Source organism: Ovis aries, chromosome 1 (assembly GCF_016772045.2).
Source record: "Ovis aries strain OAR_USU_Benz2616 breed Rambouillet chromosome 1, ARS-UI_Ramb_v3.0, whole genome shotgun sequence".
In the NCBI taxonomy this organism is placed as follows: domain Eukaryota; kingdom Metazoa; phylum Chordata; class Mammalia; order Artiodactyla; family Bovidae; genus Ovis; species Ovis aries.
In genome coordinates, this window is record NC_056054.1 from 61,579,839 (window position 1) to 61,599,909 (window position 20,071).

The following is a 20,071-nucleotide window of genomic DNA, read 5'->3' on the forward strand; positions in this document are numbered from 1 at the left end:
TTGTCTTTTCTCCATTGTATATTCTTGCCTCCTTTGTCAAAGATAGGTACTGATAGGTGCATGGATTTATCTCTGGGCTTTTTATTTTGTTCCATTGATCTATATATCTGTTTTTTTTGTTTTTTTTGTTTTTTTTTTTTTGCCAGTACGATACTGTCTTGATGACTGTAGCTTTGTAGTATCATCTGAAGCCAGGCAGGTTGATTCCTCCAATTCCATTCTTCTTTCTCAAGATTGCTTTGGCTATTCGAGGTTTTTTGTATTTCCATACAAATTGTGAAGTTATTTGTTCTAGGTCTCTGAAAAATACTGTTGGTAGCTTGATAGGGATTGCATTAAATCTATAGATTGCTTTGGGTAGTATACTCATTTTCACTATATTGATTCTTCCGATCCGTGAACATGGTATATTTATCTATTTGTGTTATCTTTGATTTCTTTCACCAGTGTTTTACAGTTTTCTATATATAGGTCTTTTGTGTTTTTTTTAGGTAGATTTATTCCTAAGTATTTTATTCTTTTCACTGCAATGATGAATGGAATTGTTTCCTTAATTTCTCTTTCTGTTTTCTCATTGCTAGTGTATAGGAATGCAAGGGATTTCTGTGTGTTGATTTTATATCCTGAAACTTTACTATATTCATTGATTACCTCTAGTAATGTTCTGGTGGAGTCTTTAGGGTTTTCTATGTAGAGGATCATGTCATCTGCAAACAGTGAGAGTTTTACTTCTTATTTTCTAATCTGGATTCCTTTTTTTCTTTTTCTTCTCTGATTGCTGTGGCTAAAACTTCCAAAGCTATGTTGAATCATAGTGGTGAGAATGGGCACCCTTGTCTTATTCCTGAATTTAGGGGAAAGGTTTTCAATTTTTCACCATTGAGGATAATGTTTGCTGTGGGGTTATCATACATGGCTTTTATGTTGAAGTATGTTCCTTCTATTTCTGCTTTCTGGAGGATTTTTATCATAAATGGATGTTGAATTTTGTCAAAGGCTTTCTTTGCATTTATTGAGATAATCATATGGTTTTTATCTTTCAATTTGTTAATGTGGTATATCACATTGATTGATTTGCAGATATTAAAGAATCCTTGCATCCCTGGTATAAAGCCCACTTGGTCATGATGTATGATGTATGATAATATGTTGTTGGGTTCTGTTTGCTAGAGTTTTGTTAAGGATTTTTGCATCTATGTTCATCAGTGATATTGGCCTGTAGTTTTCTCTTTTTTTGGGGGGGGGCATCTTTGTCTGGTTTTGGTATTAGGGTGATGGTGGCCTCATAGAATGAAGTTTACCTTCCTCTGCAATTTTCTGGAAGAGTTTGAGTAGGATAGGTGTTAGTTCTTCTCTAAATTTTTGGTAGAATTCAGCTGTGAAGCCGTCTGATCCTGGGCTTTTGTTTGCTGGAAGATTTCTGATTACAGTTTTGATTTCCATGCTTGTGATGGGTCTGTTAAGATTTTCTATTTCTTCCTGGTTCAGTTTTGGAAGGTTATACTTTTCTAAGAATTTGTCCATTTCTTCCAAGTTACCCATTTTATTGTCATATAGTTGCTGATAGTAGTCTCTTATGATCCTTTGTATTTCTGTGTTGTTTGTTGTGATTTCTCCATTTTCATTTCTAATTTTGCTGATTTGATTCTTCTCCCTTTCTTTCTTGATGAGTCTGGCTAATGGTTTGTCTATTTTATTTATCTTCTCAAAGAACCTACTTTTAGCTTAGTTGATTTTTGCTCTGGTCTCCTTTGTTTCTTTTTCATTTATTTCTGCCCTAATTTTTATGATTTCTTTCCTACTAACCCTGGGGCTCTTCACTTCTTCCTTTTCTAGTTGCTTTAGGTGTAGAGTTAGGTTATTTATTTGACTTTTCTCTTGTTTCTTGAGGTAAGCGTGTATTGCTATGAACCTTCCCCTCAGCACTGCTTTTACTGAGATCCATAGGTTTAGGGTTGTGTGTTTTCATTTTCATTATTTCTATGCATATTTTTATTTCTTCTGTGATTTGTTGGTTATTCAGAAGCATGTTGTTTAGCCTCCATATGTTTGTATTTTTAATTTTTTTTTTCCTGTAGTTGACGTCTAATCTTACCAGACTGTGATCAGAAAAGATGCTTGGAATGATTTCAATTTTTTAAAAATTTACCAAGGCTAGATTTATGGCCCAGGATGTTATCTATTCTGGAGAAGTTTCCGTGTACACTTGAGAAAAAGCTGAAATTCATTGTTTTGGGGTGAAATGTCATAGATATCGATTAGGTCTAACTGGTCCATTGTATTATTTAAAGTTTGTGTTTCCTTGATAATTTTCTGTTTAGTTGATCTATCCATAGGTGTCAGTAGAGTATTAAAGTCTCCCACTATTATTGTGTTACTGTTAATTTCCCCTTTTATACTTGTTAGCATTTGCTTTACATATTGTGGTGCTCCTATGTTGGATGCATATTTATTTATAATTGTTATATCTTCTTCTAGATCAAAGGCTTGACCCTTTGATCATTATGTAGTATCCTTCTTTGTCTCTTTTCATGGCCTTTATGTCAAAGTCGATTTTATCTGATATGAGTATTGCTACTCCTGCTTTCTTTTGGTCTCCATTTGCATGAAATATCTTTTTTCCAGCCCTTCACTTTCAGTCTGTATGTGTCCCTTGTTTTGAGGTGGGTCTCCTGTAGACAGCATATATAGGGGTCTTGTTTTTGTAACCATTCAGCCAGTCTTTGTCTTTTGGTTGGGGCATTCAACCCATTTACATTTAAGGTAATTATTGATAAGTATGATCCCATGCCACTTACTTTGTTGTTTTAGGTTTGAGTTTATACACCTTTTCTGTGTTTCCTGTCTTGAGAAGATCCTTTAGCATTTGTTGAAGAGCTGGTTTGGTGATGCTGAATTCTCTCAGCTTTTGCTTGTTTGTAAAGCTTTTGATTTCTCCTTCATATTTGAATGAGATCCTTGCTGGGTACTGCTACTGCTACTGCTAAGTCACTTCAGTCATGTCCGACTCTATGTGACCCCATAGACAGCAGCCCACCAGGCTCCCTCATCCCTGGGATTCTCCAGGCAAGAAGACTGGAGTGGGTTGCCATTTCCTTCTCCAATGTATGAAAGTAAAAAGTGAAAGTGAAATCGCTCAGTTGTGTCTGACCCTTAGCGACCCCATGGACTGCAGCCCACCAGGCTCCTCCATCCATGGGATTTTCCAGGCAAGAGTACTGGAGTGGGGTGCCATTGCCTTCTCCATTGCTGGGTACAGTAATCTGGATTGTAGGTTTTTCTCTTTCATCACTTTAAGTATGTCCTACCAGTCCTTTCTGGCCTGAAGAGTTTCTATTGAAAGATCAGCTGTTATCCTTATGGGAATCCCCTTGTGTGTTATTTGTTGTTTTTCCCTTGCTGCTTTTAATATCTGTTCTTTGTGTTTGATCTTCATTAATTTGATTAATATGTGTCTTGGGTGTTTCATCTTGGGTTTATCCTGTTTGGGACTCTCTGGGCTTCTTAGACTTGGGTGGCTATTTCCTTCCCCATTTTAGGGAATTTTTCACTATTATCTCCTCAAGTATTTTCTCATGGCCTTTCTTTTGTCTTCTTCTTCTGGGACTCCTATGATTTGAATGTTGGGGCATTTGACATTGTCCCAGAGGTCTCTGAGGTTGTCCTCATTTATTTTAAGTCTTTTTCCTTTTTTCCTTTCTGCTTCATTTATTTGCACCATTCTATCTTCCACCTCACTCATCCTATCTTCTGCCTCAGTTATTTTACTGTTGTTTCCCTCCAGAGTGTTTTTGATCTCAGTTATTACATTATTCATTATTGATTAACTCCTTTTTATTTCTTCTAGGTCAAGTTTACCATTTCTTTATGTTTAATTTTATTTGCTCCTTTTATTTCTGTTCTCTATTATGCTTACTCTATTTTTTTGGTCATATCTGTTCCTGTTTGGATACCTGTTATTCATTTCCAAGACATTTTGTTTTCTTCTTTAATTTCTTTCTTCAATTTGGTCAGTTTCCATTTTACATCTTCCTGGAGTTTTATTTTTCCATTTTTATTCTGGATGTCTAAATTTGTGATTTATGGTGTTCATTAATACCTAAAATGCTTTGAATTCATTTAATACAGTCTATGTTGGGATAGTGTTAATTTTTTCTGCCTCTTGGCTGCTGGTTTTGTTTTGTTTTAATTCTCAATTTTAAGGGTTTTCAAAAAGTAACTTAGCATGAATGTTAGATTATTTTGTAGATGTTGTCTTTGCTAATTTGTGTTGGATTTTTCTGAATCAGTATCAGGTGTTCTTACAGAGGAACAGGGAGTAGTGTTCTGGTGGTTTAGTTTAGCTTGTAGATTAGGAGTGCCCTCTTCTGTTGTTATAATAAAATGCAGTTGTTTATTTTTAAATAAATGGGGCATTTGGGGGAAATGGTCTTTTTTCTTTGTATACTTTCTTACTGATTTAATTCAGCAGAGCTCTTAACTAACTTGACCACCTTTCTTTCTCTTACTACCTTGCTTAACAGAGCATGTCTTGCTTCTGAAGCATTTTCCTCTCACCTAGTAACTATGCTGCTGCTGCTGCTAAGTTGCTTCAGTTGTGTCCAACTCTGTGCGACCCCATAGACGGCAGCCCACCAGGCTCCCTCGTCCCTGGGATTCTCCAGGCAAGAACACTGGAGTGGGTTGCCATTTCCTTCTCCAATGCATGAAAGTGAAAACTGAAAGTGAAATCGCTCAGTCGTGTCCAGCCCTCAGCGACCCCATGGACAGCAGACTTCCAGGCTCCTCTGTCCATGGGATTTTCCAGGCAAGAGTACTGGAGTAGGTTGCCATTGCCTTTTCCTCCTAGTAACTATGTTTTCCCATAATTACCACCTCTGGTCCTCTACATTTTAAAAGCCCCTTTCTTTTAGATTCCTCATAGAAAGAGCTCTGATTTACCAGTTCATACCCTATCTCTCAATATTTCTCCACCACATGTAGGACCCTTTCCTTTAAGACTGAATTGTGGTTAATGTTCACTCTGTTATCTGTGTATTGTCTCTCTAATGCATAGTCCCCATCTGACTCTGCTTAGATGTGAGCTCCTAAGCACACACTGCTGGCCTAGGGTGTTTATTTCTCCACTTACATGTAAATTAAAGTATATGTAAATTAGAAGATTCTGTGTCCTAGTTACACTGCAGACATAAGTTATGGGTGATTATATTTGCTTTCTTTTTATAGTAGTTGAAAGCATGTGTGAAGAGATTCTAATTTAGATGGTTGCCATTATCCTGTGGGAATCTGACCTTATAAGTTAACAAAATAAAATGCAATAAAAATAACAAAACAATAAAACAAAGAAAAAATAATAAAACAAAGTAGGGATAAGGGTTTCTTAATGAAGATAGAAGTAGAAACTATTAAGTTACAGAAGTAAACAGCCTAGTAGAATTGAAAAGAGATCAAGATCTACAAAGTGGTAGTGGCAGAAACATAAACATTGGTAAGGCTTGAGGTAGTTTATCACAAAAGGATAGAAACACAAAAATTAGGTGAAATGAAGGCAATGTAACACAAATACAGAGGTGATAAAATTTATGAGAATATAATGTATGCTAAAATTTGAAAATATGCTAGGATGTCCAATTTTCTAAGCAAATATAAATGGTCAAAATTGGCTTAAGAAAAAAAAATTCAATAGCCATCTGAGAAACATTTAAAAGATGTCATAACAAATAATTGAAATCAGAAATCTTGAAAGGAAATCATGCTTAGAAAGGAATATGAATTCCTTTTTTTTTCTTCTTTGTAAATTTTTAGTTTGAAGCTCCTGTGGTATAATGTCCAAGTAATAGTGGAATGGAGAAAATGGAGCACTAGAGAGGGTCTATAGTTACAAAGATAGATTTTGGAGTTCATCACCTTATAGGTAAAAAAATGCATTACTGTTGGCATTATCAGATGCTTACAAATAGATGAAAAATAATGTGTCATCCTACCAGATCTTGCTGATTTTCATGTTTGCTTACAGCTAGGTAAAACAGAATACATCCCCATACCAGATCTTATTGATTTTCCTTCACTTCCTTGTCAACCTGCTCTTTCTCCAGGAATAACTGATATACCTTTATCACAGATTGAGAGTAAGTATGATGATACTATAAGTACAGATGATTCTATGAGGTAAAGTTAAATACTGTTAATGAGGAGTTAATTGTTTAATGTGTACAGTTTTAGTTTGGAAAGATACAGTTTTGGAGATGAAGGGGTGGTGATGCTTGCAAAATATTATGAATGCACATAGTGCCATTAAACTGTACATTTAAATATGATTAAAATGGTAAATTATGTATATTTTACCACACAAAGTTAAATTATTTTAAAGTATATGATTGTTATGTTGATTACTGCGTATGTGTGTCACTAGTATTATTTCTACTTTTAAAAAATATATTCAAAAATATACATTTTTCTATGTAAGATTTACGGAGAAGGCAATGGCACCCCACTCCAGTACTCTTGCCTGGAAAATCCCATGGACGGAGGAGCCTGGTAGGCTGCAGTCCATGGGGTTGCTAAGGGTCGGACACGACTGAACGACTTCACTTTCACTTTTCACTTTCATGCATTGGAGAAGGAAATGGCAACCCACTCCAGGGTTCTTGCCTGAACAGTCCCAGGGACGGGGAGCCTGGTGGGCTGCTGTCTATGGGGTTGCACAGAGTCGGACACGACTGAAGTGACTTGGCATGGCATGTAAGATTTAAGTACGATAACTTTGGACCCAAGTTAAATTTACTTAAAGAATTAAATCAAGAGATATAACTACACAAGCTTTACCTAGTTTCTATGTGAAGTTGCTCAGTCGTGTCCGACTCTTTGCAACCCCATGGACTGTAGCCTACCAGGCTTCTCTGTCCACGGGATTTTTCAGGCGAGAGTACTGGAGTGGGTTACATTTCCTTCTCCACGGGATCTTCCTGACCCAGAGATTGAACCCAGGTCTCCTGCATTGTAGGCAGACGCTTTACCCTCTGAGCCACCAGGGAGCCTACCTAGTTTTTATACATATATGTATAAATGCAAAAGAAACATACTGTATTGTTTATATATATATATATATATAAATCTCCTATAAATACTGAAATGACTCTTTAGTGTTTTCCACAGAGCAAATCACTATACTACAGGTAGGAAAACAGAGTTTGGGTTAAAATTTATACTTGCTGTTTTAAGCATTTTTTAGTTTTATATTCTATATTTTAGGACTTTACCCATCTTTTGGCTTTTAGGTATTTATGAGTATGGCTTATAATCTATTAGGGGAGAAGATTATTGAACAAATGAAACAAGTAGAGGAAGAAAGAAGATATCTGGAAAGAATTAGAGAAGAACTAATCAAAAAAGCTGAAAGGCTATTGGAACAAGGCAAATTAAAGTGCTATCATGGTAAAATTTATTACATATCTGTTATCTCTATAAAGGAAACTCAAGGTTTACAGAATTTATGCCTGTAAATTATGTGCCTATGATTTATTTTACAGAATAAATCACAAGATGATATTTACTGTTTTACTGTTATAGTTTAAATGGTATACTATTGATATCGATTCACTATAGGAAAGATGAAATCATTGTTTGACTATTTTATACACTAAATGCAACATGCTTTTTATTAAAATTCAATTATTTTTTATTTTAATTTATTTTTTTATTGAAGGATAACTGCTTTATCTAACTTCATTGTTTTCTGTCAGATCTCAACATCAGTCAGCCATAGGTATACATATATCACCTCCCTTCCCTCCCATCTCCCTCCCCATTTCCCCACCCCCATAGGTTGAGAGCCCCTACTTGAGTTTCCTGAGACCATACAGGAGTCCAAAGTCAAGTGGACCTTAGAAAGTATCTCTCCAAACAAAGCTAGTGGAGGAGGTGACGGAATTCCAGCTGAGCTATTTCAAATCCTAAAAGATGAGGCTGTGAAAGTGCTGCACCCAATATGCCAGCAAATGTGGAAAACTCAGCAGTGGCCACAGGACTGGAAAAGGTCAGTTTTCATTCCAATCCCTAAGAGAGGAAATGCCAAAGAATGCTCAAACTACCTTACAATTGCACTCATCTCCCACACTAGCAAAGTAATGCTCAAAATTCTCCAAGCTAAACTTCAACAGTGCGTGAACCAAGAACTTCCAGATGTTCAAGCTGGATTTAGAAAAGGCAGAGAAACCAGAGATCAAATTGCCAACATCCATTGGATCATAGAAAAGGCAAGAGAATTTCAGAAAAACATCTACTTCTGCTTCATTGACTGTGGCAAAGCCTTTGACTGTGTGGATCACAACAAACTGTGGAAAATTCTTAGAGATAGGAATACCACCTGACCTGCCTCCTGAGAAATCTGTGTGCAGGTCAATAGGTAGAACTGTACATGGAACAGTGGATTGGTTCCAGATTGGGAAAAGAGTAAGTCAAGGCTGTATATTGACACCCTGCTAATTTAACTTACACACAGAGTATATCATGCAAAATGCTGGGCTGGATGAAGAACAAGCTGGAATCAAGATTGCAGGGAGAAATATCAATAATATTATATATGCAGATGATACCACCCTTATGGCAGAAAGCAAAGAGGAATAAATAGCCACTTGATGAAAGTGAAAGAGGAAAGTGAAAAAACTGTCTTAAAACTCAACATTCGGAAAACTAAGTTCATGGCATCCAGTCCCATCACTTCATGGCAAATAGATGGGGAAACAATGGAAACAGTGACAGAGTATTTGGGGGGGCTCTAAAATCACTGCAGCAGCATTGGCTCAGAGCAGCATTGGCTCAGAGGTTAAAGCATCTGGCTGGAATGCTGGAGACCCAGGTTCGATCCCTGGGTCAGGAAGATCCCTTGGAGAAGGAAATGGCAACCCACTCCAGTACTCTTGCCTGGAGAATCCCATGGAGGGAGGAGCCTGGTAGGCTACAGTCCATGGGGTCACAAAGAGTGGGACATGACTGAGCGACTTCACTTCACTTCACTTCAAAATCACTGCAGATGATGACTGCGACCATGAAATTAAACGACGCTTGCTCGTTGGAAGAAAAACTATGTCCAACCTAGACAGCATATTGAAAAGCAGAGACATTACTTTGCCAACAAAGGTCCATCTAGCCAAAGCTATGGTTTTTTCAGTAGTCAGGTATGGATGTGAGAGTTGGACTATAAAGAAAGCTGAGCACCAAAGAATTGATGTTTTTGCACTATGGTGTTGGAGAAGATTCTTGAGAGTCCCTTGGACTGCAAGGAGATCAAACCAGTTAATGCTAAAGGAAGTCAATCCTGAACATTCATTGGAAGGACTGATGCTACAGCTGAAGCTCCAATACTTTGGCCACCTGATGGGAAGAACTGACTCATTGGAAAAGACCCTGATGCTGGGAAAGATTGAACGCAAGAGGAGAAGGGGACAACAGAGGATGAGATGGTTGGATGGCATCACCAATTGGATGGACATGAGTTTGAGCAAGCTCCAGGAGTTGGTGATGGACAAGGAAGCTTGGCATGCTACAGTCCATGGGGTGGCAAATATTTGGACATGACTGAGTGACTGAACTGAACAGAAAGGCAGTTAATTCCATATATACCTTTTACCCTTTTTATCTTCTAATACAACTGAAAATGTAAGCCTCTCAAATTATTTAACATCTCTCAAATCATCCTATGCTTCCTCCACCCTTTCTCATTTTTTCATTTCTATAAGTTCTAACAAATCTGTTTCTAATTATTGCAAGGAAACTATTTTTCTTACCTCATTTCTCTCATTGATTCACCCATTCATTCAATTTAGCAAAGCAGACAGACAGACATACCAAAAAAATGGAGCATCTAGGGGAGACTAAGGGACTCAAAGAAGGCTTCGAGAGTGATATCTAAGCTGGGATTGAATGATTAGTAGGAAATAACCAGGAACTCTGAAGAAAGGAATAGAAGGAGAAAATAAGATTTAGATGGCAGAGGGAAAAGACTGAAGGCATGGTGCCAAGAGGAAGCACACTTCAGATTCTAGCATGGTGGGTGGTAGTTTAGCCACTAAGTCGTGTCTGACTCTTGTGACCTCATAAACTGTAGCCTGGCAGGCTCCACTGTCCATGGGACTGTTCCAGCAACAATACTGGAGTGGGTTGCCATTTCCTTCTCCAGGGAAGGAAAATGGATCTTCCTGACCCAAGGATCAAACGGCAAATTCTTTACTGACTGAGCCACCAGGAAAGCTCAGATTCCAGTACATCTACCACTTTTCCTGGAGGCCTTTCTTGATCTCTTCCATTTAATTTAGGTGTTTTTCATCTGTACTCCCATGCATAGAATCTGTAATTCCTTTATCATAGCAGTTATCAGGATGTATCACTACTGCTTAACTTGATCAGCATTCCTCCACTGGACCATAAACACTTTGAGGGCAGGGACAAGACTTTGTTGGCTTATTACTATCTCCCCAGCCCCTAGAACAGTGACTAAGTTCAGTAGGCACTTAATAAACACTTATTTAATACATGACTGTTAAAATTAATAAATAAATGTCAGTTTTTAAAAATAATTGAATTTTTAATGCTCTTGCACTGTTGGTGGGAATATAGATCGATACAGCCACTGTGGAAGACGATATGGAGATTCCTTTAAAAACTAGAAATAAAACCACCATATGACCCAGCAATCCCACTCCTAGGCATATGCCCTGAGGAAACCCGGGTTGAAAAATACATGTATCCCATTGTTCATTGCAGCACTATTTACAATAGCTAGAACACCAAAGCAACCTTGATGCCCATCAACAGATGACTGGATAAAGAAGTTGTGGTACATATACACAATGGAATATTACTCAGTCATAGAAAGGAACACATTTGAGTCAGTTCTGAAGAGGTAGATGAACTTAGAACCTATTATACAGAGTGAAATGAGTCAGAAAGAGAAAGATAAATATTATATTCTAATGCACACATATGAAATCTATAAAAACGGTTCTGAAGAATTTATTTACAGGACAGCAATGGAGAAACAGACATAGAGAATAGACTTATGGACATGGGGAGAGGGGAGAAGAGGATGAGATGTATGGAAAGAGTAACATGGAAACTTATATTACCATATGTAAAATAAGTAGCCAACAGGAATTTGGGGTATGGCTCTCAGTGAGTGATCACACCATCATGGTTATCTGGGTCATTAAGATCTTTTTTGTATAGTTCTTCTATGTATTCTTGCCACCTCTTCTTAATATCTTCTGCTTCCATTAGGTCCATATTGTTTCTGTCCCTTATTGTGCCCATCTTTGCATGAAATGTTCCCTTAGTGTCTCTAATTTTCTTGAAGAGATCGCTACTCTTTCCCATTCTGTTGTTTTCTTCTATTTCTTTGCATTGATCACTTAGGAAGGCTTTCTTATCTCTCCTTGCTATTCTTTGGAACTCTGCATTCAGATGGATATATCTTTCCTTTTCTCCATTGCCTTTCCCTTCTCTTCTTTTCTCAATTTGTAAGACCTCCTCAGACAAACATTTTACCTTTCTTTTTCTTGGGAATGGTTTTGATCACTGCCTCCTGTACAATGTTAACAAACCTCTGTTCATAGTTCTTCAGGTGCTTTGTGTATCAGATCTAATCCCTTGAATCTCTCAGTTTACAGCAAAATTATTGCTCTAGTACTAGATCTGACATGTCAGGAGGTATTTCTGAATGTTTTACCTCATAATATTAAAGTGTTACCCCAGAAGAGGTGGCAATTATTTGGCCATGTTATAGTGAAAAAAAGAGCAATTTTATCAGACAGATTTGAGCAATGAATTAGAAATCACAGGACCAGGACCTGATACCAGAATAATCACTTACTTATACAAGTTATTTCTCCTCTTTGTGCCTCACTCTATCTATTTATAAAATGGGAATTATCACTTACTTTCTATTTCAACAGGAATGTTTCAAGATAAAATCTTTCTATCAGCCATCAAATATTTTGATTGAGCCTACTATGCACCTCAGTTCTCAGCACTGTTTTAAATGCTGAGGATACAGCAATAAACAAGACAAACATGGCCCTGCCTTCAAGGGGTTGGCTCTAATTGGAGGATACAGACAATAAACAAATAGCTGGTGGTCTCATCAGCTACTGATGAGAGCTAAAAGTAAATTCAAAGAGTAAAGAGTGGTGGGGCAGGAGAGATGGTTTAGCTAGGCTTTTCAAGGAAGGCTTCTCTGAGGAGATATCATTAAGGTTTGATTAATAAAATGATAAACATGTGAAGGAGCTTCCCTGGTGGCTCAGTGGTAAAGAATCCACCTGCCAATGCAGGAGACACAGGTTCAATTCTTGGGTTGGGAAGATCTCCTGGAGAAGAAAATGGCAACCCAACCCCCTCCAGCATTCTTGCCTGGGAAATCCCATGGACAGAGGATCATGGTGGCCTACAGTCCATGGGATTGCAAAAAGAGTTGGACATGACTTGGCAGCTAAACAACAACAAGCATGTAAAAAGATAGGGGGAAAAGAGTCCAAACAGGAGGAATACTAAAAGTCAAGATATAGAGATAGAAATAAGCTTTCAGAATTAAGGACCTGAACCAAGACCAGTGTGGCTGGAGTGTCATCAGTAAGAAAGAATGTAGAGGGAGAAAATCAAAAGGTCAGGAAGGAACAGGCCAGTTGCAGAAGTAGGATTTTGTTACAAGTAATACGGGAAGACATCAGAGGATTTTTAACCTTTGGATTTAGGTGATTTTTAAAGTATTTTAAAAATGTTTTTGGAGAAGGCAATGGCAACCCACTCCAATACTCTTGGCTGGAAAATCCCATGGAAGGAGGAGCCTGGAAGGCTGCATTCCATGGGGTCGCTAAGAGTTGGGCATGACTGAATGACTTCACTTTCACTTTTCACTTTCATGCATTGGAGAAGGAAATGGCAACCCACTCCAGTGTTCTTGCCTGGAGAATCCTAGGGACAGAGAAGCCTAGAGGGCTGCCATCTATGAGGTCGCACAGAGTCAGACACGACTGAAGCAACTTAGCAACAGCAGTAGCAGCAAAGATGTTTTAGAAAGATGGAATAGCCTGTAGAGGGGCAAGAATGGAAGAAGAGAGGCCATTAGAACATCACTCATTATCAGAGAAATGCAAATCAAAACCACAATGATGTACCATTTCATACCAGTCAGAATGGCTGTGATCCAAAAGTCTACAAGCAATAAATGATGGAGGGGGTGTGGAGAAAAGGGAACCCTCTTACACTGTTTGTGGGAATGCAAACTAGTACAGCCACTATGGAGAACAGTGTGGAGATTCCTTATAAAACTGCAGGGCATACACACCAAGGAAACCAGAATGGAAAGAGATACGTGTACCCCAATGTTCATCGCAGCACTGTTTATAATAGCCAGGACACGGAAGCAACCTAGATGTCCATCAGCAGATGAATGGATAAGAAAGCTGTGGTACATATACACAATGGAATATTACTCAGCCATTAAAAAGAATACATTTAAATCATTCTAATGAGATGGATGAAACTGGAGCCTATTATACAGAGTAAAGTAAGCAAGAAAGAAAAACACCAATACAGTATACTAAAACATATATATGGAATTTAGAAAGATGGTAACAATAACCCTATATGCGAGAGAGCAAAAGAGACACAGATGTATAGAACAGTCTTTTGCACTCTGTGGGAGAGGGAGAGGGTGGGATGATTTGGGAGAATGGCATTGAAACATGTATAATATCATATAAGAAGCAAATCACCAGTCTAGGTTCGATACAGGATACAGGATGCTTGGGGCTGGTGCACTGGGATGACCCAGAGAGATGGTATGGGGAGGGAGGTGGGAGGTTGGTTCAGGATTGGGAACACGTGTACACCCGTGGCAGATTCATGTTGATGTATGGCAAAACCAATATAGTATTGTAAAGTTAAAAAAAAAAGAAATGAAAAAAAAATAAAATTACATTTTTCAAAAGATGATAGCAGACTGCCTAGGAATGCAGCACTGAAGAAGGGAGAATGTGGGAGATGCGCAAAGGATTTTGGGAGTGGTACCAGTAGAACTTGCTGTAGGGTTAGATACAGGGCTGAGATGAATTGTTAAAATCTTGAGTTAAAGGTCCATGTAGTTTTTTATTTTTCTTTAAATCACATTATAATATAGACTTTTAAGGTGTTTTCATGATAATCTTAAAAAAGGAAATATAAGCATTTTCTGATATACTAGCATGCAGTTTGTGTTCCAATTAAGTTTATATTTTGAATCTCATTAGTGTCAAAGTGATTCCTTAAACTGACAGAGTTTAATTTCTAATTTTCTCAACTAGAAGTCATGTTTAAGAAATTCTGCCCTACAGAAGTTTGGGGATATATTGGGAATAATTTTGATAAATGATGAATTAGAATCAACTGATTTCACAAAACAAGTCATTTTGGGGCTGAAAAATAAGGAAGATCTCAAAATATATATTTTGCCTTTTTGTTTGAATTCAAATCAGATTATGGATAAAAGTAATCAAAAATATATACATTTTGTTATAGGTAGTATTTTGAAGAAAGATTTTCTAAAAAAAAGTACAAGCTTGAAGAACTTGATTTTGGTTCCTGGATTTAAGTGTATTTTACTATATTTGTAGGCCTTTTAATTCAATAAACATTTTGCTTTTAACTCTAATTTCCTCAGCATATGAGACAGGAATGATTTGAATTACTCCAGGGTCCTTTCCAGATTGAAAAGTTGAATGAAACTATAGCATTTGTGTTTTTTTTGTTGTTGGTAGTTTTGTTTTGTTTTGTTTTTTTAAAGCCTGTGGTGTTTGGAAAAAACGGTGCTTTGAAACAAAGAAAGTTACAGCATCATTGGAAGAAGTTTTAACAAAACTTCGAGAAGATTTGGAACTTTACTATAAAAAATTGCTCATGCAACTTGAAGTCAGGGAGATCAAGATGAGACCAAAGAATCTTGCAAACATCACAGACTCTAAGGTACTATTAAATATGTTCAGTTTATGTTGTGTGTGACTGCTAAGTCACTTCAGTCATGCCTGACTCTTTGCAACCCTATGGACTGCAGCCTGCCAGGCTCCTCTGTCCGTGGGGATTCTCCAGGCAAGAATACTAGAGTGGGTGGCCATTCCCTTCTCCCGGGGATCTTCCCAACCCAGGGATCGAGCCCAGGTCTCTTGCATTGCAGGCAGATTCTATACTGTCTGAGCCTCCAGGAAAGCCCCTGTGCTGTATATTACATCCCTAGAACTCGTAGATCTTATATCTACAAGTTTGTAACTTTTGACCACTGTCACACATTTCTCCCAACCTGCACCTTCTGCTTCCGCCAACCACCAATCTACTCTATGAGTAAAAGTTTACCATTTTAGGTCAATTTAATGTAAAATCCAAATAGTTTTAAATAAAGTTTTCTCCACATTAGCTGATACTTTTTTAAAGCATCATAGAAACTTTTTATGTTACTGTTTTCTCAAGTTGAATATATGATAATGGCCTTTTCATGAAAGCAGCTTAAATTATTTCTTTCCAGATAGTTACACCTCACAAAGAATAGCAAGGAGAGATAAGAAAGCCTTCCTCAGTGGTCAGTGCAGAGAAATAAGAGGAAAACAATAGAATAGGAAAGACTAGGGATCTCTTCAAGAAAATTAGAGATACCAAGGGAACAATTCATGCAAAGATGAGTACAATAAAGGACAGAAATGGTATGGACCCATCAGAAGCAGAATATATTAAGAAGAGGTGGCAAGAATACACAGAAGAACTATACAAAAAAGATCTTAATGACCAAGATAGCCATGATGGTGTGATCATTCACCTAGAGCCAGACATCCTGGAGTGAGAAGTCAAGTGGGCCTTAAGAAGCATCACTACGAACAAAGCTGGTGGAGGAGGTGATGGAATTCCAGCTGAGCTATTTCAAATCCTAAAAGATGATGCTGTGAAAGTGCTGCACTCGATATGCCAGCAAATTTGGAAAACTCAGCAGTGACCACAGGACTGGAAAAGTCAGTTTTCATTCCAATCCCAAAGAAAGGCAATGCCAAAGAATGCTCAAACTACTGCACAATTACACTCATCTCACACACTAGCAAAGTAATGGTCAAAATTCTCCAAGCTAGGCTTCAACAGTATGTGAACTGAGAATTTCCAGAAAATCCAGTTGAAAATCCAGTTCAAGCTGGATTTAGAAAAGGCAGAGGAACCAGAGATCAAATTGCCAACATCCGCTGGATCAGAGAAAAAGCAAGAGAGTTCCAGAAAAACATCTACTTCTGCTTTATTGACTATACTGTGTGGATCACAACAAAGTGGAAAATTCTTAAAGAGAAGGGAATACCAGACAGACCACCTTACCTGCCTCCTGAGAAATCTGTATGCAGGTCAAGAAGCAAGTTAGAACCAAAGGACTCGTTCCAAATTGGGAAAGGGTACATCAAGGCTGTATACAGTCACCCTGCTTATTTAACTTATATACAGATGACATGCAAAATGCCGGGCTGGATGAAGTACAAGCTGGAATCAAGATTGCTGGGAGAAATATCAATAACCTCAGATATGCAGATGACACCACCCTTATGGCAGAAAGCAAAGAGGAACTAAAGAGACTTTTGATGAAGGTGAAAAATGAGAGTGAAAAAGCTGGATTAAAACTCAACATTCAGAAAATTAGGTTCATGGCATCCAGTCCCATCACTTCATGGCAAATAGATGGGGAAACAATGGAAACAGTGACAGCCTTTATTTTCTTGGGCTCCAAAATCACTGCAGACTGTGACTGCAGCCATGAAATTAAAAAACACTTGCTCCTTGGAAGAAAAGCTATGACAAACGTATAGAGCATATTTAAAAGCAGAGACATTACTTTGCCAACAAAGGTCTGTATAATCAGAGATATGGTTTTCCTCTCGTAGTTCAGTTCATAAAGAATCTACCTGCGATGCAGGAGACCTGGGTTTGATTCCTGTGTCAGGAAGATTCCCTGCGGAAGGAAATGGCAACCCACTCCAGTATTCTTGCCTGGAGAATCCCATGGACAGAGGAGCCTGGCAGGCTACATTCCATGGGGTTGCAAGACTTGGACATGACTTAGTGACCAAACCATCTCATGGTTTTTCCAATAGTCATGTATGGATGTGAGAGTTGGACCATGGAGAAGGCTGAGCGCCGAAGAATTGATGCTTCTGAACTGTCATGTTGATGAAGATTCTTGAGAGTCCCTTGGACTGCAAGGAGATCCAACCAGTCCATCCTAAAGGAAATCAATCCTGAATATTCACTGGAAGGACCGATGATGAAGCTGAAGCTCCAATGCTTTGGCCGCCTGATGGGAAGAACTGACTCATTGGAAAAGGCCCTGATGCTGGGAAAGAGTGACAGCAGGAGAAGGGGACGACAAGGACTAGATGGTTGAATGGCAGCACCAACTTAACAGACATGAGTTTAAACAAGCTCCAGGAGATGGTGAAGGACAGGGAAGCCTGGCGTGCAACAGCCCATGGGGTCATAAAGTATCAGACACAACTAACAACTGAACAATGAACAATAACAACTCACAAACTTTTCTGAACAAAAGTAACCAAAAGGTTACTTAAGTAACCTTTACTTAACTAAAACAGGTTTTCTCATATTAACAGATTTTCTTATAAAATATAATATTTCATTATTAAATATTTTAATGTGATTCTATTATGATTCCACTGATAAACCATGATGCCAATTTCTGAAGTCTTGCTAAGTATCTTAAACCTAGTATATTCATCTTATAGTAATAGTTGTTGGATTCTATGGTACTAATTTAATGGTAAATTTTACAAATACCTCTTTATTTTTATAATACATGAAAATGGTAGTAGAACATAAAGGAAAGTGATCCCTAAAGCATAAGAAATTAACAACTCAATAATTTAAACAACTCTGGAGAAGGCAATGGTATCCCACTCCAGTACTCTTGCCTGGAAAATCCCATGGATGGAGGAGCCTGGTAGGCTGCAGTCTATGGGGTCGCTAGGAGTCGAACACGACTGAGCAACTCCACTTTCACTTTTCACTTTCAAGCATTGGAGAAGGAAATGCCAACCCACTCCAGTGTTCTTGCCTGGAGAATCCCAGGGACCGGGGAGCCTGGTGGGCTGCTGTCTCTGGGGTCGCACAGAGTTGGACACAACTGAAGCAACTTAGCAGCAGCAATTTAAACAGCTCAATAATTTACTGCAAAGGAACAAGCTTATTTTATGGAATAGGTTATTCTCATGATATGCTCTTTTGATATTTGATCCTTTTGTTGTCTATATTGACAAAGAATTAAAAATTTAAAAGGTAGATGTTATACTAAACAAAGACATCTTTATATGTCCCATACAGAATTACCTTATCATCCAGATCACTGAAGTACAACATGCTATTGATCAACTTAAGAGAAAACTGGATACTGACAAAATGAAACTCATAATAGAAATTAAGGTACTTTGAAATTCCCCTAATAAGATTATAACATTTATCTTGAAATAAACTACTTTGGTGTTTTAACTTTGTTTATCAATAGGGTAAAGGTAGTAAGGGCTGTCTTAAAATTGTTACCTTAACAAAAAAGCATGAATGAAAAAAGTACAAGAATAATAATGAAATCCAGTGAAAAGATTCCTAACAAGGCCAAAGCAAAACTTAGTAAAATTTCAGTAAGAAATAAAGTAAAAGAACCTTGTGAATCAGTACCCCATCCACCCATCATGTGCTCAGTCCTGTCTGACTCTTTGTGATCCCATGGACTGTAGCTCGCCAGGTTCCTCTGTCCATGGGATTTTCCAGGCAAGGCTACTGGAGTGGGTTGCCATTTCCTTCTCCAGCGGATCTTCATGACCCAGGGATCAGACCCATGTCTCCTGTCAGAACCAGGAGACATTGCAGCCAGATTCTTTACCTCTTGAGCCATCAGGGAAGCCCATGAATCAGTACAGAGTTTCCATAAAATATTTTTAAAGAAGTAATTTTCATACATTAGCGTCATTCATACCTAAGTCTGACAAACCATTGAGCTCTCTGAGCTCCCATTTAATTTTAATGTTTTCTCCTCTCTTGGGTAATTATCTCATTTACTCTGGTTATTTTCATAGATATATATACAATGTTATATGAGTGCTCTCAGTTCACCTCTTTATCAGAAATAGATTTATGACAGAGAATAATGACCCCTGTCGAGAATTAGCACTGTCCAATACAACTTTCTGTGGTAGTGGAAATGTTTAAGACCTGCACTGTCTGATAAGGTAGCCACTAGCCACATAAGGATGTTGATTGAACACTTGATATATAGATTGTTGTGTGACTGAGGAATTGAATTTTAGATTTAATTTTAGTTACTTTCAGGTTAAATATTTACATGTGGCAAGTGGCTACTCTACTGGACAGCACTGTTCTAGATTCTTCTCACTAGCAGCATTCTCTAGACTAAACTCTGGCTCAGCACTGAGGAGCTTAAAACTACAGGAGAGGAAAAAGGTAAAGGACAATTTTAAACAAACAAAAAAAAGGAGTTATTTGACATCTTTATACAGTATACACTAAAAAAAAAAAAAAGTTCATTCAATGAATGAAAACTCCTGTGTATTCAGAAAAAGGAGAGAAATCAAGCGTAAAACTTGTCCACTTAACGATAGCTGGATGGGTAGAAGACCCATCAAGGCCTTCAATTACAACTTCTTCAATGCCCTTTTCTTCTGGAAAGCATACACATTAGTTCTTACCATTTTTTGTATATTTTAGCCTAATAATATTACATATAAATGGTTTGAACCCAAATTAGAATTATAGTGAAAAAACAGGAAAGACATGTAAAGAAGAGAACCATGTTTTCAGCTTACAGGCTGCAGGTGGAAAAAATCCTATATTAACCATAGGGCCTAACTGTCACATAGCAGACATTATAAGATACATTATAAGAATTTATGTATCTACACATAAGATTCAGATCTAAGGAACAGAAAACCTTTTTGACTGTTGCAATCATATTCAAATAATATAGCACAATCTGCTTCTCAAAGTTCGATGTTATCTC

The 20,071-nt window shown here is 37.8% G+C and overlaps 1 protein-coding gene across 1 annotated transcript in view; it reads left to right on the forward strand.

Annotated features, from left to right (window-relative positions):
* Positions 1 to 20,071, forward strand: part of SPATA1 (spermatogenesis associated 1) — a 66,818-nt gene that overhangs the window by 40,179 nt on the left and 6,568 nt on the right. Inside the window, 4 exon segments of the mRNA XM_027973170.3 lie at positions 6,017 to 6,128; positions 7,309 to 7,434; positions 14,816 to 14,994; positions 18,382 to 18,480. Of these exon segments, the coding sequence (XP_027828971.2) occupies positions 6,017 to 6,128; positions 7,309 to 7,434; positions 14,816 to 14,994; positions 18,382 to 18,480 (516 nt within the window).